The 26,628-nt window shown below is 31.7% G+C and overlaps 1 protein-coding gene across 1 annotated transcript; it reads right to left on the bottom strand.

Moving 5' to 3' along the window:
- Positions 1-276: 276 nt before the first annotated feature.
- On the bottom strand, positions 277-25,712 carry LOC132718551 (tolloid-like protein 1; the record flags this gene model as incomplete). Its single annotated transcript, XM_060702262.1, has 5 exons — positions 25,376-25,712; positions 24,765-24,971; positions 24,421-24,603; positions 3,210-3,381; positions 277-407 (listed from the first exon to the last, which is right to left on the bottom strand). Coding segments are annotated over exons 1-5 (778 nt in total), but the record flags the coding sequence as incomplete, so codon positions are not given.
- Positions 25,713-26,628: the final 916 nt, after the last annotated feature.

The raw sequence follows: 26,628 nt of genomic DNA, 5'->3' as shown, positions 1-26,628 counted from the left end.
CTCAAACTTTCTCAAAGATCATAGCTGTAAAGTTAAGGTAAGTATTAAAGCTATCTGAGAGGTCCCAGGTAAGTTTTCATGCTGATTTGTCCAAAACCATACATGTATATGGTTCAAGAAGTTTTAAGGCTGGTCTATCCAATAACATACCTGAAGCTGTTGCTGTTTTCTGAATATTTTAGTAAAGAAATATCTACCATAGCTTACCATAAGGGCAATTTTGTTGAAAATTGATCAATCCAAAACTCTTGTCTATTGGTTTATATAAAAACTTACCTGTGTGTTTATACATATGGCTATCCAGGTATGCTTTCCTGCTAAATTTCTCTTTACAAAATCGACATTGATAAGGTTTCTTGTCAAGGAGTAAATGTCTTTTTTCATGCTTTGCAAAGGTCGTCTGGAGTCTACAAAAAGTAAAGAGATTCAAAATGAACTATTTGTGAAATATGTATGTCCTTGTAATTGCAAACAATAAGTTGAGATTCGTAGACTTCTTAACTGTTTGTGATGACATTCACTTCATGTCCAACCTTCAATCTTTGGTCTGCAGGCAGGAGTGTTTAATGGTCACAGCGATCTTGACCTTTGACTTATTGACATTTTAAAGGTCATTTTTGATGTACTGACCTTTTATAAATTAGGGCCATCTTCAAATCATGACCATTTCTCCATTCCAAAGCCTACACGGCCATAAATTTCTCTAGTTTTCGTTTTGTTAATCTTTCTGTCATGGACACAGTTACAAACCAGTGGACAAAAAATTCAATTGAAAAAGCATCAAAAGAGCATGATTTGGGAAAAAGTCAATAAAATGGAACATGCAGCTAATATGCGCAATTAAAGAATAAGAATTTTTCACTTTTGCTTGTAGAGCCTTTATTTACTGACTGATGGCTTTCATATTTGGTAGTACTCACTTATCTATTTGTTTTAGAGTACAGTTTTAGATTACTTGCTTAAGAGTCAAAGTTACTGGTGATTAAGATATATTTTTTACATTTTTTCTGACAAGAATAAAAGGTAAAGGCTCTTTAAAAATTGTATCATTTAAATATGATAACATTTTTGTCTTGAGAAAACACCCATTTTTATCTTATTGTATTACTTATTTTAAAACCTTTTGCCAGATTTGATATTAACAACTAGAACTCCGAGAGTCGGATGTGTCGCCTTGTGAACAATATAGTTAAGGAGAAATGGCCAGGACAAAAATGAAATACGAAAACTAACAAAGGGCAATAACTCAAAAATAATAAGTGCAGAGCAGCAGTTTCTATGCACTGCACCACTTCTTATCAATAAGATCTATCATTCTATGAAGTTTCAAGTCCATATCTTTTAAAATTTATGAGAAATGGCCTGGACAAAAATAAAGTATGAAAATATATAAAGGGTGAAAACTCAAAAATAAGAAATGCAGAGTACCAGTCCTTGTACCTTGCAATTATTTTTAATGAGATCTATCATCCTATGAAGTTTCATGTGTACAGCTTTCATACTTGAGGAGAAATGACCTGGACAAAAATAAAGTATGAAAATTAACAAAGGTCAATAACTCAAAAAATAAGAAATGCAGAGTATCGGTTCTTGGGCACTGCACTTCTTCTTAATGAGATCTATCATCCTATGAAGTTTCAAGTCCAAAGCTTTTATACTTTCGGAGAAATGGCCTGGACAAAAATAAAGTATGAAAATTAATAAAGGGCAATAACTCAAGAAAAAAGAAATGCAGAGTACTTGTTCTTGTGCAATGCACTTCTTCTTAATGAGATCTATCATCCTATGAAGTTTTAAGTCCATAGCTTTTATACATTAGAAGAAATGGCCCGGACAAAAATAAAGTATGAAATTAACAAAGGGAAATAACTAAAAAATTAGGAAGTGCAGAGTACCAATTCTTGTGCAATGCACTTCTTCTTAATGAGATCTATCATTGTATGAATTTTGAAGTCCATAGCTTTTATAGTTGAAGAGAAATGGCCCGCACTTTAAGTATGAACATTTACAAAGGGCAATAACTCAAAAATTAAGAAGTGCAGAGTACCGGTCCTTGTGCACTGCACTTTGTGTTATTAAAAGAAGCATGCATACCAAGTCTGAAGTCAATCCAACTTAAAGTGACTGAGTTATGCTCCGGACAAGCTTTAGGGGACGCTGATGCCGACAACGATGACAAAAGTAATCCCTTTATGTCACCTTTTCAAGGCCACACAAAAATCTGGGGCAGGAGCTTATTTAGTCTTAAACATAAGTTCCCATTTTCTAGTGTCAACATTTTTGTCATGTCTAGGCAGTCTCTATACTTCACTTTAGTGACTTTACCGGTTTTCCTGGATGACTTTAAACCATTCTCTCTGCAAGAATATAAGAATCTCACACTGGGTGTCAGTACAGACCGGAATATCTAACTCGAGTGTAACTGTTTATGGCAGCAACCTTCAAAGTCAAGGTCATTTATTAGTGAAGGTCAAGGTCTGGCTGGTTATTTTTAAGGGATATCCTTGAAGATTATTATGTTCAAGTTTGAAGACAATCCATTCAAAAATAACAAAGTTACAGCCAATAACAGCATGAACAAGCAAAAATTGGGCTTTTAACCTTGAAGGTCAAGGTCATTTATGGATGAAGGTCAAGGTAAGTGTGGTCTACTGAAAGGTCTTGTCCCAAGGGTTGTTGTGGCCAAGTATGAAGACAATACACCAAGAAATAAAAAAAAGTTATGATCCAGGTACAAGTTTGCGGATGGCAACAGCAACGCCGACCCAACTATAACAATACCTCTACTTTTTTTTTCAAAAAAAAAAAGTTGAGCTAAAAATATGGGTGAATCCCCCCCATCGCTCCTCCTAGAATAGACACTGTAACCAGGGTTTGCACCTATGCAACCCAGCCAAAAACCAGGACTATTACTTTACCTAAATGCTTTTCCACACCCTTCAAATGAGCACACAAAGGATTTTATGTTGGTATGCAGTGATTGATGAAGACGCAGACCAATCTTCCTTAAGAAGGTTTTCTCGCAGACGTCACATTTATATTGTTTCTTGTCTACATCCTTCGTATGTAATGCTTCAATGTGACACTTCAGGGTATTTGATCTTTTGAAACTATGTCCACAAAACTCACAGTGAAAATTTCTAATATTCAAATGGACACTGTCTACATGTTTTTTCCTGTTTGATTTATCAGCGAATTTTATTTCACACCCTTCATAAGTGCATTTATAAAACACTGGGGACTTTTCCTCATTCACAATTGGACCACTTGAAGCTTTCTGCCCATGTTTGAGTTTAAATTGCTTGCATGATTTTCTTATTTTAGGGCCATTGTCTCTTGGAGTTCCATCAATGACCGTCCCTTTCTGTTTCTTCATGCTTCCTGAAAAATATCACATTTGATTGTAAACAAGATTGTATTTGTGAAAAATATGCTGCCAAATTAATAGAACAAAAGTAAATTTTCATTTGTTTCAATACAATTGAACTTTGCCCTAATGTAGAAGTGCCAAGTGAATTTGAGGGTTAAGGTCATATTTCTTGATCTCAAAGGAATGACATTGTGCACATGTGTCTAATGTTAAAATACAAAGGCCATGGTGCAATAATTGACGTAAGGATAAAAGAATTTAAGCCTTGTACCTTCAGATTATAAGATTTTCTTAATTTTTACTATATGAACATTATGAAAATCATTGATCCGCAGGGTGGGGTCAAATTTCACCCAAGGGTTATAATTTGAACTATCTTGGTACAAGTCCAATTGTCAATGCCTTGTAAGCAAAATATCTAAGCTGTAGGCATTGTAGGTCCTTTTGGTTGCCTTGGCAACCAGATTCCTGCATGGACTCAAATTCTTTGAACAACTTTAGAAGCCCTTCACCCAACAAATTTGGTTGTATTTGGACTAGTGGTGTTTAACAAGAAGATTTATTAAAGCGAAAGACAAGGTTAGAATAAAAACTTGATTTCAGAAAAAAAATACTATAAATAATAAATCTGCAAGTTTTCTGCCGCCAAATAATAATATTTAACGAATGATAACAAAATTTAAATCGCTAAATCACCGATTTCTACAAATCAGTAGGCGCGTCCATGTTTGTGTATTGGCCGTATTAAAACAGGTGCGCGTGATGTCATTTCCCCACATCTTTAGATTTATGATAAATCTAGTTGAATCGTAGAGAAATATTAATATAATAAAGTATTGACCAGACAGACAATTTAATTTTCACAGGAGGTGTAGAGGAGATTTTTTTATGGTTCAAAATACGTAACAATATCAGAAAATAAATATAAAAAAAATAAAGAAACAAATAAAAAATCAACGTCTACCGGTCGCACCACTTCAGGCCAGTGATGCCCGTTACTCCAAACAATGATATGTTCATTAAAGTCTCATCTTAATGTAATTAAACAATATTTCACAGATTAAATAAATACACATGTTAATATTTAACAAAGTTTCACAATCAAATAATGCAATTAAATAAACAAACGCACCAACGAATAGTTGGCTGTTGATTTTTGAACGGCGATAATTATCATTATTATAGAAATCCTTCTAAAACGTGTTCATAATAGTACATGTAATTAAATTTTTGCAGTTTGATTCTGACTTTCAAATTGAAAGGTGTGAACATATGTTATAATTGATGTACACATTTCAAAAATATAAGCAACTATTTTAAGCAACTATTTTGAAAAGTAAATTGTTAACATGTCTGTCAACGTAGGATGCTGCGTGGTATTTATTTACTTTGTAATCGTAGCCTAATATTAACTGTAGGCACGGATTTATGTAATATAAATCCGTGCTGCAGGCAAAACATTTTTATTGGCTGCTCAAAAATCTAATTTGCATAATTTATTCACACAATTGCTGGTTCTTACTACTTATGTCTAATACTGTGCATTGTCCATTTTAATTGTTCGTAATTTGCACCAAATGTTCCTGTCACACTGTGTACTGACGAATTTTATTGCTCCTTTTATACCTCTGTGCCGACAGACCTTTTGATCATGCACAATGTTGCCCTGATTGGTTAATCACCCTTGTCAAATATTCTATTTACGAAGTAGACAATCTATTTTTTTACGCTTCATCAGTGAACTGAATGACCTTAGGGGAAATTAAGTTCCGCACCTGTCAAGTTATACTGTAAATTACAGCATTTCATAAAATAGCAACACATTTTTTTTCAGTCACCAATAATCATTTTAAATATTAAGTAGAATTATTATTTTTTATCTTATTGGATTAAATTTACGGTAGTAGAAATGCGTATCTGTGTGGGAAAGGGATTGGGTAAGTAGATTACGTGGGAAAAAGGTATAGGGAACTGGATAAACCCGAGAATATGCGTAATAACAGGGGAATGGGCAACCTGTTGCTGTTGGTACCAGTTGACTGGGTGCCTAAATAACCTAACAGACAGTTTTGTTTTCATACGATATAAGTCTGACTGCCGATTTTCCTGCTTTTAGCGTCAATGGCCTCAGCAGATCTCTGCATATTGGATTTAGTTGATATTTTACGCTGAAAAAAAAAGATACATGACCGGCGATGTACTCTATTCGGACAGCTTGTCTAGCGAAAATTAAGTACAAAATAAAAGGATAAAATATCGTTAATTTGAAGAAGTTTCTCATAGTACCCAAATTAAATTGATGGTTTATCTTTGAAAATTAAGCAGTCATTGCTTAAATCATGTGGTGGGATCATATCAGCAAGCTTGGAAATCGGACAAATGATAATTAATGTCGCGGCGTCTTCAATTAATTAATTAAGGCAATTCAGTTCCATATGATGTTTTCATAAATAATGTATAATGTATGCAATAAGATAAATAAGTTCTTCATCAAGATATATTTTAGTTGTACCAGCGTGTATACCTATACCGGAAGTGGGTGTAACACGTCACAATATCGGTCTCGTCTGTCTCGCGAGAATGACAGAATGCCAAAATGGCGGCGCCCATAAACTTATTTCTCAAGTAAAAAATAGTGTCTTAAAACACGAATTTCTCACTTATAGGGTTGATGTCAACAGAAAAACTGTCATGGTACCTCTTTTTAAATGATGAATATTTATATTAGACAGACATCAATCCATCCATTCCTATTCCTTTAAGTTCACTAAACACTCGTGTACACGCATGCACGCACACACACAGCTAACATTGTAAATGTTTCGATTATATGAGAGATGATTGATGGAAAAGGGTTGCTCCATTATTTTCAATGATCTATTATAATTTTTGTCCCATTAAGAAACCCTACCGTAACGTCTGATATATAGGACTAATCTTCATATACAAAAAAATGTTTACAGTATCACCTAAAAAGCTAAATGAAAATAAAATCTATTTAATAATAACATAAAAATTCTTACAAAAGGCACGAGAACACTTTTGAACATAACAAGTATAAAAAGCAGTTAATTGGAAAACTATATGAATTGCTTTAATGTCCTGATCTTGCTTTTAGTTTATCCGAAGTTAGGAATTGTCCGAAATCACCATCGTAGTTTAAACAACAGGATTTTTAATACCCATGAACATATATTCAATTAACGGTAAGTAAGAACATTATCCAAACCAAACATTACAATTTAAGAAGAAACTAATAATTATACTCATCTATAATAGACTTTTTTACCTTTTCTAATGGAATCAACCTTTTTTAAATACAAATGGCGTTAATGAATTAAAGGGCAGTCACTGTGGTAGCAAGACACCTCATCCCCAGACACTTCACCCCTCAAATTTTGAAGACACTTCACCCCTTAAGACACTTCATCCCCCAAAATTAGTAAGACACTTCACCCCTCATCCAATTTTTTTCTATAAACAACAAAATGCTTATATATGTTTATATTTATTATTTTTTGTATTATTTGATTAAAAATTTTGCTTATTACCTTTATTTTTACTAAGTTTTTGAAAAGGTGATTTAGGTTAATTGGTTGTATTGCCAAATGATATATCACAGCACTTTCATCCATTAAGTGTTTATTGCACGGCACCTTGTTTATTCAACATGTTGATTAGTTGTTTATTCAACGGTTATCTCACAACTGATTAGATAATTGAATTAAAATGGTATAATTGTATGAAAATTTAATTTATTCTTAATAAATAAATTTAAAAAATAAATAAATGAATAAATAAAATGAATATAAATGAATATGGATGGATGAATCGGTTGCTTTATAAAATATAGTAAATATAAATCATTTATCATCATTATCAGACACATTATCAAGATCATTCATAATGTCATTTATTAAAAAAATAAATAGCACCAGTTATGTAAATTAAGCACAAAGTTAAAGCACAAACCATCACCAAATGAACGTAACTCAATGATTATTATATGGTAAGGATCAAACTGAAAACAAACTTAAGTACCAAAACTTAAAGAATTAAATCAACTAAAAATTTATTAGACAATGGGTTAAAACAATATTTAAACATTCTCAATCACTATTGAATGTATTTAACATAGTCAACATAAATAATTGTTAAACACAAAATAAAAAAAAAATGAGGGGTGAAGTGTCTCAATCAAATTTCTTAAAATGAGGGGTAAACTGTCTGAGAGGTGAAGTGTCTGCAAAAAAGGGCCTAGGGTGAAGTGTCTGGGCGGTGAAGTGTCTGGGCGGTGAAGTGTCTGTAAGCCGTCATTGTTGCATTGTAACGTAAAACGCAGTGAAAAACAGGTGGCGGGAAAATCCCGGGATCGCCTACAGAAAAGCCGGGATCCGGGATCGTATTAAAATTGAAATAAAATAAAGGCTTATTTCTTATTTTACCATGAGAAAAATACAACAACTTTTGTCTTATCAATGTTAACAGTCAAATGTCATAATTTCCAATACTCAAGCATCCAGTAAAGTGCTGTTTGAAGGCCTATTTGACTTTCCGCAAAAACAACTGTATCATTGGCATAAAGTAATAAGTACAACTTCAATTCAACTTCAATTTTTAAATTGTCTTTAGACGTCTTATCTGTGATATGCAGGCTTCATAAACTCAGATCCCCTTTCAAAATTCCGTTTTATTTAGTTCCGCCCTACCGCCTCCGTGGTCGAGGGGTTAGAGTCGATGACTTCTAATCCAGGTACCTCTCTGGCGTGGGTTCGATCCCCGGGAGATGCTTTGGTAATTTAGCGCGGAGGAAGATTGTCTAGTACTGGTGTAACTCTCCAGGAACGATGGTTAGGAAACTACCCGCCTATATGACTGAAATACTGTTGAAAAAGGCGTAAAATGAGACAAACAAAACAAACAAATAGTTCCGCCCATTGTTTTCTCGTTTAGGGCACACGCATTTTTTTAATTGAAGACTATACGCCGCTTTTCATGGAATAGCACTACTGTGTCACATTGAAGGTTCCATGATAACCGCCATATGAACACATTTGCGGATGTTTATAAATTCAAAATTTCGCCATTTTCGTGTTTAAATGTTGAATTCTGCTTAAGCCGGTCTAGGGGGCATGGACGGTAACTTGCACTTTCCAGTACCGTCCATGAACAGGCTCAATCAAACCGAGTCTGCAACAATTTCAATTTGCCATGTTGGGCTTTTTTTAGGGATTCCGTTTTTCTCTATTTCAAGAATACACCCACTTCATCATTAGTTAACTGTACATTTACCTGGTCTGTTAAAAACTGCAACCCTTCACAATGTGTAGACATATAAAATACCGAATCATAATGGAAAATTGAAAATTGGAGAAAGATTTTATCCCTGACGCACACCTGAAGCGCTTAAAATGTATCTGACAATGCATTATTCACTTTAACACAATACTTTGCTTTTTCATAGATATAATGAATAACTTTAAGCATTTCCCATCAATATTATGTGTTAACAATTTCTTTCAGAGAGCAGTCCGGTTTATACTATCAAATTATTTCTTGTAATCAATAAAAGAGCAATACAATCTCTTTTTTTCGATAAGTAAATATCAATCAACATTTTAAGGAAAACATATCATCCGTAGTTATATAACCATTACGAAACCCTGCCTGTTCCTCAATCAACAGACCAGATTCTTCTAAAAAAGAAAAAGAAAAAATTCTAGAATTTAACACTGATATGAACAATTTACCATGACAACCTAAAATTATACCCTCACATCATGTATCTGGAACAATTCCTGTTTCAAGTACAGTAATAAATACGCTGCATTACAATGGTAATAACAAATCTTTTGAGTATTTTACATACTCATTCAGTATATTATCTTTAGGCGAACAAGCTTTGTTATTTTTTAAAGTTTTAATAACTTTGTCAATTTCTAAAGTAGTAAATAGACGATTCATTATATCATAAAAGTCTGAAATTGATTCAATATCAAATGCGGAAAATGATCATAATTAAAGTGCTTCTAAGGAAACCTTGTTAATTACCTCTTTCCGTTCTCCCGAATATTTATTTAGAAGACACCAGTATTCCTTTGATTTTGTACATCTAAGACTTTTCATTTTTTTTAACAAATTCTAAAATTGTCTCTTTATTCATATACTTTTTCTTTCACTTATAGGCATTTGAAACCGGACAGGCAGACCTGACATAAAAAGCAAAAAGAGAAAGAACATTTGTCCCTGAAAGATGTCCAACTTCAGACGGCAGAGCAGTCTGACTTAAAAAAAATAGAAAAAAAAAAACCAGAATCCCTAAAGAAAGTCAAACACAACAAAATTGAAAATCTTGCAGGCTCGGTTTGATTGAGCCTGTTTATGGACGGTACTGGAAAGTGCAAGGTACCGTCCACGCCCCCTAGCACCGGCTTAAGCAGAATTCAACAATTAACACGAAAATGGTGAAATTTTGAATTTAGAAACATCCGCAGATGTGTTCATACGGCGATGATCATGGAACCTTCAATGTGACACAGTATAGTGCCATTCCATGAAAAGCGGCGTATGGTCCCCATGTAAAAGAATGCTAAAAACCACCAGGAAGACCAGACAGCTGGCAACATATTTCTATGCAATGGACAAGAATGCTGTATCCACTTGTTGACGGGAAACGAATTACGTTCTTCGGAACTACGTTATATCTGCTGCGTGGAAATAACATTAAATAAGTTCAAAATAAGGCACATTTGCAATTCAAACGACTCACAATTCTGTGTCTGCCCTACGACGACGATTGTCTGCACTGCGCCAAACCAGGAACCAACTCCTCCATGCACATGTCTATTGCTATGTCGCAGTTTCTGAACCTTCCGGTTTAGGTTGCATACCCTGTTGTTAATGGGAGTTCCCACTATAATTTCAAAGTAACCAACACACTTCTTAGGGCACCATTTTTTGACGCGAACAAAGGACAACTCACTCTAATGTGGTCTTCTATGAGAGTTCCGAGTCATCCACATTCACCAAGCGACCAAGGAGACCAAACTATATTGCTCCGTTGGCCGACGGCTTGTCAAGAGGGGCAATTAACTTTTATAACTGGATATTACAGACAGAAAGACTAAAAAGAACGTTCATTTACAGCCAATCTAATCCAATATATCTCCAAGAAAAAGAATACACAATGCCCACCTCTCCCGAAGATCACCCTACCCTCTTACTTGGCAAATTCCGAAACGATGGCGTTTATCTTCAAATTCTTCCTATAAAAATGAGGAACTTCAGACCAAAAGCAGATTTGAGATTTTAAGCGACTCAGACACAACATTGAAAAATTTTGTCAACGAAGACAGCGAAGCTAATGCCGATACTTCCGATGACTGCAATGACCCACAGTTTAAACTACATAAATAAATCAGAAATCCCTTTGACAGAAACTGTTGTTCCCATTAAGAAAAAAAGGAAACAAAGTGATCTCTCGAAAGCATTAATCACAACAAAATTACAAGAGAATTGCATACTCTATTACCCTCAAACAGCGGTTACTTTTTGTCAAGAGATCGAATTATGACGGCCCTTGAAAAGTTTGAGTCTTTCACAGCAAGCATCTTAAGTGGAGAAGAAAAAAAATGCAATTGATTATGGTAACAATAGTGCTGAGGGGTCATATTTTGTTGATGACTGCGGGATTTGGGAATGTGGAACCACCGTTAGCCAATATTTTATGGCTTTTGGTACCGATTTCATAAGTGTGTGTTCCTGAAAACAGCATGAATTGTAAGAGGAAAGTTATTAAAAAAGTTAGAGTACCAACTTGTTCAGCCACAACCGCCAAACGTCATGAAAGTACATCGGTATATGCCCAATTACAAGATATGAACTATAAAGGCTTTTAATTTAATCACCGAAGCAACTGGATCGATTATCAATTTGAAAGGAAAAGGAGTTGTAGAATATATAGGACAAAGATCATCTCAATGGTCATCCCATGGTACATTTTTAATTCGAAATCAGGAGAAAAAATATAGAGAGAAATAAGAATCCCTATAGTAAGCTCAACCAACATGGCAGAATTGATAAAATTGCAGGCTCGGTTTGATTGAGCCTGTTCATGGACGGTACTGTCAAGTGCAATTTACCGTCCACGCCCCCTAGCACTGACCAAAGCAAAATTCAACATTAAACATGAACTGGTCAAATTTTGGAATTTTGAACCATCCGCAGATGTGTTCATATGGCGGTTATCATGGAACCTTCAATGTGACACGTTAGTGCCATTCCATGAAAAAAAAGTCAGATGGAACCTACACCAGAAAAAGATAAATACAGAATCCATCAAGAAAGCCCAACACGGCAATATTGAAAATGTTACAGGCTCGGTTTGATTGTGACTGTTCATGGACGGTATTGGAAAGTGCAAGTTACCGTCCACGCCCCCTAGCACCGGCTTAAGCAGAATTCAACATTTAAACATGAAATAGTAAAATTTTGAATTTAGAAACATCCGCAGATGCCCATACTAGTACAATTTTAAAAGCTACAAGACAGGTGGGAGAGAAAACTGCATCCCAAATAGTTCATCCTAAATGTGGAAGGCAAGTAAAAGATAGACTATATTATGAAAGAAAAAAATACCGTAAACAATAACGTTACAGTAAAAAAAAAATAGCTTGTGATATTTCCATGATTACAAAATATGATAAAAACGATCATCAAGGATAGGCGGCGTTCAATGAACGCAGCCCCCACCCAAGCCTACTAATTTTGTTCAGAAAGTGATCATGGTGATACTCACTTAAAATAAACCACCTCTTATAATCATGTACAACAAGAATCAAATAGACTATATTAAATCAAACTGTGCCTGTGAAAACGGAAGTGTTATTGGTGTCGACCGGACATTTAATGTGGGCAAATTCTTTGTCACAGCTATGTCATATAAAAGCAGAAATGTCATAAACAGGGAAACAATTCAATATCAAATTTTTGTAGGTCCCATATGCTTCCAGTGTAATTGAGAATAAACCTCGTACCAATTTTTTTTATCAAATCAGAGAAAGGATTGGTAATGTACATTCTGTTATTAAATGCTATAAATTTCACATAATTTGTTAAGACTTTTGACCATGATATGCCTATCAGTGGGCAGTGTAGTTGTACTTGAAATTTTCACAGTAAAAATAAAAAAATATGACAATTCAAAATGGGATGATTTTATAACGAAATATGGTTTGAAACAACTTATCACATATCCTACTAGGGTAACAAAAAGAAATCAGGTAGACCTTGCTTTATCTGATCTTGAATAAGTCGAGCACATAACTAATCCGAATGTATCTCTTAGCTTATTTTACCCCATTTTAAATACTATATTGGAAAAGCATGCACCAATAACACAGTGGATAAGCAACTTCGGTCATGTGACCACAAAAGTGAACATACACGGCCAAAAAAGCTTGGCTGAGGTAAGTTTTTAGTGATCATTTTCTGTCCAGACGATTTAAATTATGCTACAAAGCCTACCGGCCGCGGCAGTTCCGATACTTTCTGAAAATGTATTTAGTTTCGTCTAAGGTATTGTATTTTATGAAAACATTAAAACAATATTTGCAAATTTTCGATGACAACGTACACACTGATGTGAAAAAGTGTTGATGAAAACTTAACAAACGATACGCATGTCAGTTCTAAGTAAAATTTCAGGTCTTAGAATATATAAGAGACTGTTTTAACAAAAAAAAAAAAAAAAGAACTGGTTTCCTGCTGTCATTTTTGTATTTATTTAAAAAATTGACAAACTTACAGAAATGTCAACGTACATGTACACATACAGTCTAGAAAATGTCAACGTACACACTCACAATTTAGCTTGATAGTGGTCTGAACATGAGGCTGCAACTTCGGAGTAGGTTGCTTTTTCTTACAAAGAGCTAGTTGGCTTTCTATTTAAATTGCCCTCTCAAACTGTAAATTAGTATAGGTTTATACATATGAAAAAGGTTGCAAGTACATTCATATCACCACAAATAAGCTTAAACAACCTTTAACTTTTTTATAATGCTATTTATTTTATGTGGTTTTCTTTTGGAAGAAAAAATCCAGTTACTCAGACTGCTAAATAATTTGCCGAAACAGCAATTCTGTACTGTATTAATTTAGATCATTTTACAGTCATGTTGTGCAGCCGAAAAATGATAAAATTCTTCTTATGAAAAAAAAGAGAATAAATATGCATGCTATTTTCTTTAAACACAAAAACTTATAAATGTAATCAATTTCTAAACAGGCCATATTTTCAAAACAATGTGTGAAAATTCAAATATGTTAAGTAACAAATATTACATGAATTAATAACAGATGTCAAATTAATGATTATGTAACCGAAAGATTAAGTGTAGCTTTTCCACCTTGTCCAATCAATGGTGCTAAAAATTTTATTATATTTTGGTGATAATGTCAATTAAGCCATCTGTACTTAATAAGTTGTTAAACCTTATGACTGATAAAATGTTCAGGTGATAATTGTTGTTATAAAGTTTATGCTGCTATGCTACCATATTTTGTATTGAAACCATATTGGTTATTTTGTTACTTAAGAACCAAAGATATAAAAATTGTATTTGTCTGTTTTAAACGAAACCATTTGAAGAAATATTGTAAAGATAACAAAATCATTCTTTTGATACTGCACTCATTAGTTTAAAGATACATGGGTAAAAGATGTTGATAGTGGAAAAATTATCGGGACTGTATTCTCAGATTTTAAGAAAGCCTTTGATTTTGTTGATCATGAAATACTTTTGCATCAACTTAAGCTTAAGCATAAACATAATACAACTGGTTAAGATAGGTAATCTTCAATCACTGACAATGAAAATCATTTCCGGTGTTCCACAAGGTTCAATATTAGGACATTTGTTAGTTCTAATATAAATAAATGAAATAGCTTTCATTGGTAATAATATAAAATTGATTTATACGCAGACGATTCTACTCTTTATGAGTCCGGAGAAAATATATCCAAAGTAGAAGTAAAACTTCAAGATCATTTAAATAACATTGAGAAATGGTGCAAAATCAATAAAATGGCCTTAAATTAAGATAAATCAAAATGTATGGAAATAGGAACAAGACAAAAAATAAATATTATGAGAAAATTGTAAATTAAGATAAATGAAATAGTTCTTGAAAATGAAAATGATCAAAAAGTCCTGGGTATTTGCATAATAAACAACTTTAAATGGTACTTGCATAATTAACAGCTTAAATTGGCACTTGCGAATTGACTGTTTGTAAAAAAAACTGAAGGGAAAAATTGCTTTATTGAAAAATACCGTGTTTTTTGTGCACCCACTATAGGGGGGGGGGGATATAGATTTACCTTTGTCATTCGTCATTCCGTCCGTCCGTCCGTTCTTAACGATTTGAGTTTTCAACTTGGGCACATGTAGCAAAAAAAAAAAAGTATTTGACCTAGAGAAATAAGATTGACAAATCGGTGGAGTGTGGGGGCACCCGTGTCCTTTGGACACATTTCTAGTTTTAAGTTTGATATGGAATTATTGCTTTACAATGCATATCTATCGCCTACTATGGACTTTTGTTGTATAATATGGGATAAAGGAAACACAAACTACATAAAAATGTTTGTAAATTTCAAAAACGAATTGCTAAAATCATTTTGCAGTATCTACAAAGATCTCCGTCAATGAAGCTATTCGAAGCTCTTAACTGGTTACCGTTCCTTAACAGATGTAAATACCATACGGCGTAACAAATTATATTAAAGACACATTTTCTTATTATGGCATGAACATTTGGAACAAAATAACTTTAAATATTCGTATTGTTAATAACCTTAAATGTTTTAAAGAAAAAACATATCTTGATGTTAATATGAATGAATGAATGAATAAATGAATGAATGAATGAATGAATGATTGAATGAATATATGAACGAACAAATGAACGAACGAATGGTACAATTTATACGTATATGTTTAAACAAATTGTTGTCTGTAAAAAGTATATGAGATGCCTTATTCTAAAAAATACATATTATACATTCATGTTTCTACTTATGCATGTTCTGTTGTTGTTTTCTATTTCAGAAGGCCACATTGGAAATAAGATATATATGATTGCTTATGTTAGTTCTTAATGTGGTCTTAATGTGTAACCTTCTTTAACCTTTTACCCCATGAGCATATTGTGAAAAATTGCCGTTTTCATTGAAAAGCCTCCTGTTACAAGTTCAAACTGCTATGAAACTATGTATAATGCTTCAATACTGATGAAACTTGGCACAAATGTTGACTAGACCATAACCTCTGTAACAGCATGCTCAATCGTAAATTTCCTGTCGCCATGGAAACGGGGGAACGTCTCAAAATTGCAAAAATCACTATTTTGTTGTTTTTTTTCCATCAAAATTGATTTCAAAGTGCTGCAACTTCTCAATTAATTGAGATAGAGTAAAAGTCTTTTCAGAGTCGGTTACTAGTAACCCTAAGATCGACCTGAGGTCATATTTAGCCTGTCACATGTCCAAAATTTGTCTTAGCGATCCCCCATCTGGCAACCCCCTGATGTACCATTTGGATGGGGGGAGCGACGCCGAAAAAGAGGTGTTTTGGGATTAAATAGAGCATTTTTTCAATCTTATGTGTACAAAAATCTTTTTATTTCATACCTTTTTAGTGATTTTAAGGTTTTTTTTTTACTGATTTTGCCGCATAACGTTGCGCATTCGCCTTTATGACGTCATAACATCATGCCGTCACATCATCAATTTTCAAATATAGTTTTGTTAAATTACTCTAATTTTGATACATTTTTAATATGATAAATGATGACATCGACTTTCTTTTCTTAAAGAATAAACATTTACGTATGTCGGCATTTATTTTTGCCTGTAATTCCATTTAGTTATGATAATCTTTTCATCCGCATTCAGATATAGTCCGGCTATAGTGAAAATTATATTATATAAATACGTAACGCTATTTTAGCATAAAATTTTAAAACAGATTCATGATGTATATTAAATACAAAACATAAACATTAAATTCTTATGCTTTGGCGGTATTTATCCAATTCTAAATGTTTTATGTATGCGTTTTATTTTCCGGGCCGAACTACTTTGGAAATAAAAACGTTCAGAACTGAACGAAATTTCGAATTCTAATTGATTAAACAAAGCTAAACATTGGAGATTTATTATCTCAAGAAAAAACATTAAATTACTCTACCCAAGACAAAACATGACTCTCAGGAATTCCTAGAATGATTTAAGTTTGACGGTAGAAAAAGATCGGTGACATCAGAATCGTTAGCTTAAGATCTTTTGCGTACCCGTTTATACAGTATGACATGACGTGAACGCTGAAGAAAAGTCCACCAATAATCGTGCCTTGAATCTGACACGCTCGTATTCATTAATAAGACATGTCATGAAGTAAAGTAAAGCATATTTTGATAAAACTATATATAATATGTTGATTAGCCGAGGTTGTACTAAAATTAAAATCTAATTACGAACGTAAACAATCAAAATATGAAGAGGGTAAGGGGAAAATTTTTTTTTTTTTCATTGTTCCCGAGGGATCTTCCCTTTTTTCAGATTTTAGCCCTCTAAATAACCACTTTACGTTTTTACTAGATACAGAAGTTAAATATAGTTTACAAAAGCACTGGGCATTCATAAGGCGACAGGTACATTAAAATAACATTTTTCTTTACAAGCATTTTATGAGCTTGGCTAGAATTTAAAATAACCGATGAATTTTAGTTCCAAATCCTACATATTGGTTTTCACTCCTTGGAAAAAGAAACACAAAATATTAAAGCTTTAAATCAAAAGGTAATTGTCATCAATCCAGGTCAGAGACTTTTCATATGAAATCCGTGTAAACAACTTATGCTTACTTTATGTTTTTATATTATCAAATATCGACAGATGTTTAATTAAGTTCTTTAATACTTAGAATTTGAGAAATATTTCTGTGAATTATATTCAAACAATATATTAGAATAGATATAAGTTAATACAAATTGTCTAAAGTTCGTTAAAACTACTTCTGCTACTACATATTATTCATAAATTAATCACAGGTGTTGAAATATTTTATGACAATGTAGATTGATATATGTAAAGATAAATTGACAAAGTTTAATATCTATTACAAATCCATCCCCAACGTTATTCAGGACACTCTTTAAATAATTTAAGCATTTATCTTTTGCTTAAGGTGAGTAATAACAAATCAGAAAATTAGCATATTAACTTGATTGATTGTGATTGAACAAACAATTGATTGTCATATCGTTCAAATAATACACCATATACATTTTAAAATGTATATGTAAATGTCATATGTTTCATTAAAATTATTTATATCAGAAAACTAGCATGTAAACTAATCATATCTGATTAAACAGACAGTAGACTGACATTTCGTTCAGATAGTCATTATATAATTATTAAAGGAATATATAAAAACCATGTGTTTCATCAAAACAATCATTAATATACCAATGTTTTATTTTTGGAACTCAATTAACAGACCATTATTTTATATAAAATAACATTTTTGTCGCTGATATGTTTGTGTTATACACATTTATTAGAGACTAAACCAGTATTTCTACGGCTTGATTGATAGAAACTTTTTATTTAATAAAATATACAAAATGTAGTCTACCGGATAAGATAATATCAAATGTATTTTGATGGCACGAAACAATAGTATAAGCTTTTGTCATTTATTTTCAAAGTGATATTTTTCAAACTAGTACTTAATAAATAAATAATTAATTAATAAAATAAATTAATAAATAGTCTTATTAGTCATATTTCACTCCAATATAATTATTTATCAAAAGTGACAGTATATTATGATACTAGCAGTGCCCTCTGTGGTAAATGTTAGATTACATGATAAGCAAGGACTATATATGCAAAATAATGATTATATAAAATACTCATTGCGTGAATCATAAAAGATTTTGACACAATACATGTATATTCAAATATTCGAGTTATGTTTTCGTTAACATCAAATACTTTTTTGTATTAACTCAATTTCAATATCTAACAAAAATTATTAGAATATTAGCAGAAAGGTTAGTATCTTTTGACAATCCATCTCTAAAATTTGATTTGGTGTGTCGCTAAAGATGAGTTATAACAATATGTTTCATTAAATTAGAAAATAAGCAACTAATATCTGATTAAACAGACAATTATTTGACATATCCTTAAAATATTTCATCATATATAACTAATTCTTAACAGACTACATTTTAGGAAAAGTCATATATCCTTTTTATTATGAGTATTAGTAGCGTAAATAGTGTAAAGCAAAGTTATATTATCTCATTCTATGTAGGAGGTGGAGTATACATACAGATACTGCAGTTTAAGAATGTTTGTTTCACTGACAATTTTATTTTTAATTTTTTAAACCAGTGTTAGTTTTTTAGAACAATTCTCAATTCATAAACAAGAATGTGTTGTAATGTCTGTATCTTAGCTCCTGCCTGGAGTGAACAGTTAATATAATTTTAAACACATACAAATTTTAGTATGGAATATGATATATTTTAATTACATAAATAAGTTGTTTTATCCCTATGGTTTGATAATCACTACTGAACAGTTCATCCATTGTCTAAACATGAGTGATAAATGATTTTGTAAAACCATTTTTGCGACGGACGCGCCCTCATGCGCGTTCAGAGCTTAGTCATCTACACATGGGATTTCGTCGGTTACAATCGCGCAAGGTGTTCTCAACCGATTAACAGCCTAAGAAATAGTACATGAATTTGATCCTTTAAAACTCCCATACTTTGTCGGGATATCTTAATATCTTCCATATTTAGCCTTTTCAATTTCAAATTAAGTTATCCAAGTTAAAATATGAACGTATATGATTGATAAAAACGTTGTAGTCCCGTAGTATTATTGTGCAATATGCAAATTACTGCCGAAACGATTTACCGCTGTCGAAAAAGTAGGACAGCAAATTATACTATAATAAAGGTGTAAGCTCTGAGTTCCAAGAAATTATTAGTAAGAAATAAATATTTCTACATTATACAAAACATTATTATTAAGTAATCAAAAGTTTTTCGTGACTCTAGAATAACTCGCGCATTAATAAAAGAAGAACTATTTTCGTGACTCATACCGCGGGTTTAGCTGAATATTCAGCAGTTATTAATAAATAAGATACAGTACAATGGTTAGTATAAATATCTTTTTTTGAAAATGCATGTATCAAGAGAGCTTTTCAACTCTTTACCACCATGTAGTATTTCATGGTTATCTTTATTGAAGGAAGTTATAATATCAGTTCTACTTCCGATTCTTGTGGTTTGTTTACAAATAAAATTTAGGTCACGATATGAGTTAACCTTCGCTATTCTAAAAATAGATTCTACTTCACTTATGCTAGCGATAAGTACACATTATACATGTAATAAACCAGCGGATTACATGCAATACAAATGACTTATATTTTATTGTCTATATGCCCATTATGATAACACGAAGCACGGATTAATATTACATGTAATATGTAATATAAATCCGTGCACGAAGCAATTCTAAATAGCATTCTCACATGTATAATGTATTATGCTTGAAGTTTATTTGCATGTTTTTATTTTAGAAATATTTCGTTGTCAGTTTTTCCTTCTATTTACATATCATTTCAAAATCGATAAGGGCACTGATTTACAAGTTTGACCAGAGTTTTTAGGCATAAATTTCATTCTGTATTTAATGCTTGAAAGTAGAAAATCTGAATTATAACAGTTTGGGACACAAAATATATTGCTCTACAAATCTCGAACTTGTATGGAACAAATTTTCTCTGTTATATATTTTGCGTTTTGTTTTTTTTTTCTAAAAAAAGCCTGAATGTCTCTCCGGTTACATGTCCGTCGCATTCAGTGCTGCAGCACTTTGATTTATATTACGTGGTAGTGCTTTTATTACAAAATTAAGTATTTTACAGGATACTTTCTTATGGCATTTTTAAGAAGTTATCAAACTTTTAGAATGTAAAAAGTCTATTCTAACACTATCGGAAATTTTTCTATATAAACAAAGAAGGCCTGAAGCGTGCATTATTCTACAAGAATGCATTCGCCGTTCTTATTATCTCCCTGTGTATTTTCACATTGAGGGCGCCATTTTGTTTGAAAATATGATAAATTAAAACAATTTTTGACGAATTTTGCTGTGAAAACTATCAAGAATGAAAGAAAATGGTTTAACTAAGAAAATTAATCCGAACACCTAATATCTTTTATTCAGTCGTTAACGCTGTACAGACGTTTAAAGTGTTGTTTACGTGACGTCACAATGTAGCGCCAAACAGCACGTGCACAACAATCAAATCAAGTACGCTATTTTAATGTCGCAAACGAGTTAAGTTTTACACTTATTTCACTTTTAATAATTTGTATTTCGCTTGAAAAATTATAGAGTAAAATATAATAAACAAACAAAGATGTATCAACGTTTTCAAAATTCGTTATTCTAAAAGTGTTTCTACACACGGTAGATTTAACGACAGTTTTTTTTTCAACCCACTGGAACAGCCTTAAAAGGATGTTTCTATTGGAAACACTGAGGCGAAAACAAATTTATCCACCAAACATAAAGTCCAACTTTATTATAATAATTATATTTTTTCTTAACGTGTTAGAATGGAAATAGATATCTATTTTTTCATGCATTGTTGTAGAATAATGCACGTTTTTCGTTCAAATGCTTTGTAATTAATCACTCAGGCCTATCGGCCTTCGTGATTATATTACTACGCATTTGAACTCAAACCGTGCATTATTCTACAACAATGCACTCAGAATTGAAATCTATTTCCTAATTATAATTTTGTAATTAATTAAATGTCTCAAATAACTTTAATAATGACAATGTGCAATTATGTCATCCTATTGGAATTGATTTATATGATGTAAATGTTGAGAAAATGTGAAAGTACGTTAATAAGGGAGGTAATTCTACAATATATTATACATTTCTATAATATGGACTTAGGAGTTATCCCTCTTAGTATTAGCTATAACAAGTCTCTTGTAATTCTTTCGAGAATGGCTGTATACAAATTAATTGTTTTAAATGTTTTATATGTATATACATGTATGTGTATAGATGAGACTATAATAAAGATTTATATATATAAAATTAAAAATGTATATATAAAAGCCATATCTTTTTCATTAAAATTATCTGATTAAACAGACAGTTGACAGACATTTTGTTAGTATAATCAACATATAATTATAAAAGTAATATATAAAAGCCAAGTGTATCATCAAAACAATAATTAATTTACAAAAAGCAGTTTATTTTAAGAAACTCAATTAATAGACCATAATCAATGCCTTTATCATAATTAACATTCAATATCATATTATTTTTCTTTTATTAGCTTCAGTTTTCATCAACATAATAATAATCGTCATTTGTAATGCATGTATCTTGTTTATTATTGATCTTGTAGACAAAGCATTTTTCTGTAGTCGCACGATATGTTAGTGGTCTGATATATAATTTATCATAAAATAATGACAAAAATATCGAATTATTAAAATGTTGTAAGAATCTGTTCAGGTACGGCAACTTCTCCAAATGAAATAGGGAGTCATAATGAAAAAAAAAACCAGGCCAGGAAAGTACATGTCTGCTCCTAGTCCACCTTATAAATTTGAATGAACAGAAAATCAGTTTATACAAAAACCTTTGAAACAGGGATACCAGTCATCGTATACAACACAAGGTGACATTGTTATTTTATTTTTCTTAAAGGAAATTTGGTTTTGTCAAAACAAAGTCAATAACTCGTCAAAAAATATCTGTATACCTTAACTTAACGTAAACTTACCATTTTTGTGAAATAAGATATATTGACAAACCCCGCTTCAAAGAGTGACATTTGTTATAATTACACCACTCATCATATCCATAGTAATTATCTAAATGCTATGGTTTGTTCATACAGAACTTATTTAGTTCTATTGTGTAGGAAGCTATATTAATTATAAACACACTTTCGAATCCGTTCCTGGAACCAACCAGATCTGAGTAATGTGTTTAAGTTTCTTGCTCATGGAAACAACGGCTTGCCCTTGACGGGGTTTGAACTCATGCGGCTAGCGATTATTATTGCTAAGTTTAATGAGGATCTATCCGTCCGGTAAGGCTTAAAATGTATCTTTTGGTATCTGGACATGTCACTAATTATGCCGTTGTCCCTGTCTACATTTAATGACCACCCCCAACTGTGTCAGTATTGACAACGACGGAAACTTCGAAGAATCTAACGTCCGGTCACATTTATTGTTTTGCCTCCAAATGTTTTTACAAATCTTCTGTCAATGTCACGTGGCTCTTAACGATATACAAGTACGTAGGGGAAGAATGTGAGTAAAAGTCATTTATAATCTTTTCAACATTTTAATTGATTAACTTTAAATTTTAAAATTATTTACATTAATTTCTTGGGTTTGAGTATAATAATACATTGATTTAATAGCAATGTTGTATTCTGTACATTCGACTTTTGGAATCGTAGCTTAAAGTAAGAAGTATAAAATCGCTTTCCAATTTTTGTCAATAAATCTAGAGACCAGCTGCTGTTGCATTGTTTTAGAAAAGGATTTTTGCATGGATGTCAAAAAAATCATTATTGCAGACCTTAATTCTTTCATTTCATTATCGATGGCCGAGGAATGTGAGTATTATAGAAGTATAATGAGACATCCTTGTTGTATAGCAAACAAGTAAATTTTAAAAAAACTCAGGTCCACTATTAAAATGTTAAATAAGATACAATATGAACCATTTGACTAGAAAACATAAAAGCATGTAAGGTTTGAACATTTTATTTAAATCATTCACAGTGATTTATCATCACATTTAAGATATCTTATGCAGTTGTATATTGTAAATGTACATGAAGTACGTTTCATCTGAAATATATCTCGCCTATGTATCTTTCTTGTTCTTAGGGAATTGCTGTTGTTTTCCATCCACTTGTTTATTTCTGCGCCTGCGGCTTGACTAAAATTAAAAGAAGGGCTAACTTTTTTAAAGTGTTACAAGTAGTTAAGCTAACCAACATTATTAACACAACTTTTGTAGGAATTCTAGATAAACATGAATCTAAATATAATTTACATAACTAATTAGAAAATGTTTTTGAACAAAATGGTATATTTGTTACATTAAGTTGGAAATATTCATTATTATTTATTTTCAAGATTAAAAACTGTAGATACCAGTATAATTTGGTAGGTTCTTGAAATTTAATCAAACGAAATATCAAAATTCGTTTAAATGTAATGCATTTTACATTCCAAATTGATCAGTAGGCTTAAGAAATTATTCATTTGTTAAAATAGATAATATAAGACAGATGTATAAAGAAAGCTGAACTTACCCCTGCTGTTATGCATTGAAAATGAAAAAATAATCAATTCATCAACAAGATAAGGATAAAACTTTAGCTAAAATTTGAAATAGTAAATGATATTTAGAAAGGAATACTTTTCGCAGTTAATCAGTATTTTGTTTGAAAACTGATGGCATTGAATAAATATCTATTTCACCTGTAATTCAATTTAGCGTTTATGTTGCTCGACTTCATTGACACATATTCTTGATCACAATTTGGTATTGAGAGCAAATGTATATGATTTGCATATTATTCATTTTTTCTTATCGGATTTAACTACAGCACACATAAAAAAATTTATTCATTGATTTGAGGCGATCAAATTTTTTTATCTCCGTTATCATTCCCATAGCAAATCCTTAGAATATGTTTATTTTCTTGAGAAGACATTAAACGATTTGACATTGCTCAACTTTATGACTGAAACATACACGTGTGTCAAACGATTTATCTTAAGATATTTTCAGTCTCATATATATTGCGACATGTAAAACTAGACATGTGAGTTGTTAAACGCACAGTGGAGCGTGTGAGAATATATATAACATTACATACCAGGCATAGAATTAATCCTTGCTAGGAAACCTAGGTGTCGGGTAGAACCATCTGTACGAAAGTAGAGTGTCATACATCTTCCTGTGCTCTCAACTTCTTCCAATGGGTAAAATCCACTCTGATATCCTTCACAGTAATTATCACCACAAAATGTGGCAATAAGATTAGGTCCTATGTATTCGCCTGAATAAAGAAATAAAAATCAAGTGCTTTTTTGCAAGACCTATCTTATAAGACTATCCAAATGATAAAATAGTTATTGTAAATATGTCAATTATAGACCAACCAGCTTTTTAAAAAATAAATTCTTACAAGTAGAGGTGTATGTGTCGAAAGTAACTTACCGTCAAAAATATTGACATAATCATAATCGTCACAATTGTTGTCTCTTTCTGTTTGAAATATGAAGAAGTCCAAAACAATTATGTGCATTTGATTCACGGAGCAGAACGTCCATGTACAATTAACCCTGTGTGGATACTTATCGGGAAAGTTCGGTGTTGTAATTTCAACCTCATTATTAGGGTTTATGTCAATTTGTTCACCACAAACTAAAATAATCAGTATTCAATTCAACAAAATATGATATACTAGTAATAGTACTGTATGGAACTAATTTTCACCTTACTATAAATGTTCCGAATTTGATATTGTAATAGCTCATGGCTTCAACTAAATGTTGTTACTGAGCTACCGGCATAATATTTAAACTTTATTTCAATCCAGTACTGATCACTTACCAAGAACTTAGATAAATGAATATGTAAACGTCAAGAAATATATTTATTAACATTATAGAATATAACCCTTAATGTAATTCCATTGTCTCATTATACAATTGACTAGCACTAACTTAAATAAATATTACCTAGATTCCTATTGAAAACTTTAACAGTGTCGATTTAGATAAAATATTCACTTCAATAAATGCCATTAAATAATAAACTATACTTACAAAACTCTGGTGGATCATTGTGACTTGCATCCACTGATGATACGTAAAGTATCAATGCTATGAGAGGCAAAAACACACCCTTCATCTCGAATAAACAATTTAAAGCAATTAATTCACTAAAATGTACTCCTTTCTGATACTTTAGCGTTATGGCTCAATTTGTACAGACTTACTCAATTTATTGCAAAAGCTTTTGGTGTGTAACAATTTGATTGGACATTTGAAATTTCCATTTTTGATTATTACACATATTTCATTTGATTAATGTGTTAGAAAATGGAATATGATTGGTTGCTTGGATGATGGTAATTTTCAAATTTTGGAATGTATATCTATTGGTTAAGGTATGATTATAATCAACCAATAGTAAAATCTGTATTGATTGTATGTATTAAAATAACCTTAGCAGATGTTACATACACACGTTGTTTTACGCTAATTTTATACTTATTCCCTTTTGAATATTATTTTCATGTTTAACTTAATAGATCTATTGCTCAATTTTCAAATCAGCTGAATTTGTTTTCATGTTGGATGTAAATGGACAAGAAGGTAATAATTTTCTATCTTATCATATATTCGACTTGATTTTATGTAGTGTGTACAAATATGAATTTATAAACATAAAATCAACTTTCATTTTGTCTGTAGATGTATTTGTGTTGTAAATTTAGCTGTAAAATATTATGAAAGTATCATTTCTAGATAACGTATAAATATATCTAGTATCATATGTTGAGCAAATGACACAGACAATAATTATTGCCAAAAGAGAGATAATGTCACGACAAAATTGCAAATTTATAGTACAAATGTTATAATTTTGTTTTTGGTAGAAGAGTCGTAATTATTTATTGTCTTTCTATCAATATCTGGAAAAATGTGATCCGTCAAAAGCATTAAAAACATCAAAATAACATGAAAATTGCAAATTCAGTGTGATTGAGTCTGTATATCAAGCAAAAAGAAAAGGGTCAACCCTAGGAAACATGGGCTCGAATATTTGTGGAATCGCGAATAAATCTCCTCATTAGTAATATAAGCAGTAAGAAAATTGTTGAAATAATATTAAGGAAAATATCATGACAATTTAGGTAAAATGAATATGATATAAAAACCTACCAATGAGGCCCGAATATGCTTTTTACTTTTCATTTCTGGTATTCCATTATATTATATATAGTCTCTAAACATTAGTCACGGGCAAATGTGCTGAATCATCTTTTACTTCTGTGCAATCAGTAAAATATTGC

Source organism: Ruditapes philippinarum, unplaced genomic scaffold (assembly GCF_026571515.1).
Source record: "Ruditapes philippinarum isolate M1 unplaced genomic scaffold, ASM2657151v2 ctg10213_1_1_1_1, whole genome shotgun sequence".
Classification (NCBI taxonomy): domain Eukaryota; kingdom Metazoa; phylum Mollusca; class Bivalvia; order Venerida; family Veneridae; genus Ruditapes; species Ruditapes philippinarum.
The sequence above is the reverse complement of the archived record's forward strand: the minus strand, read 5'-3'. Positions and strand labels throughout refer to the sequence as shown.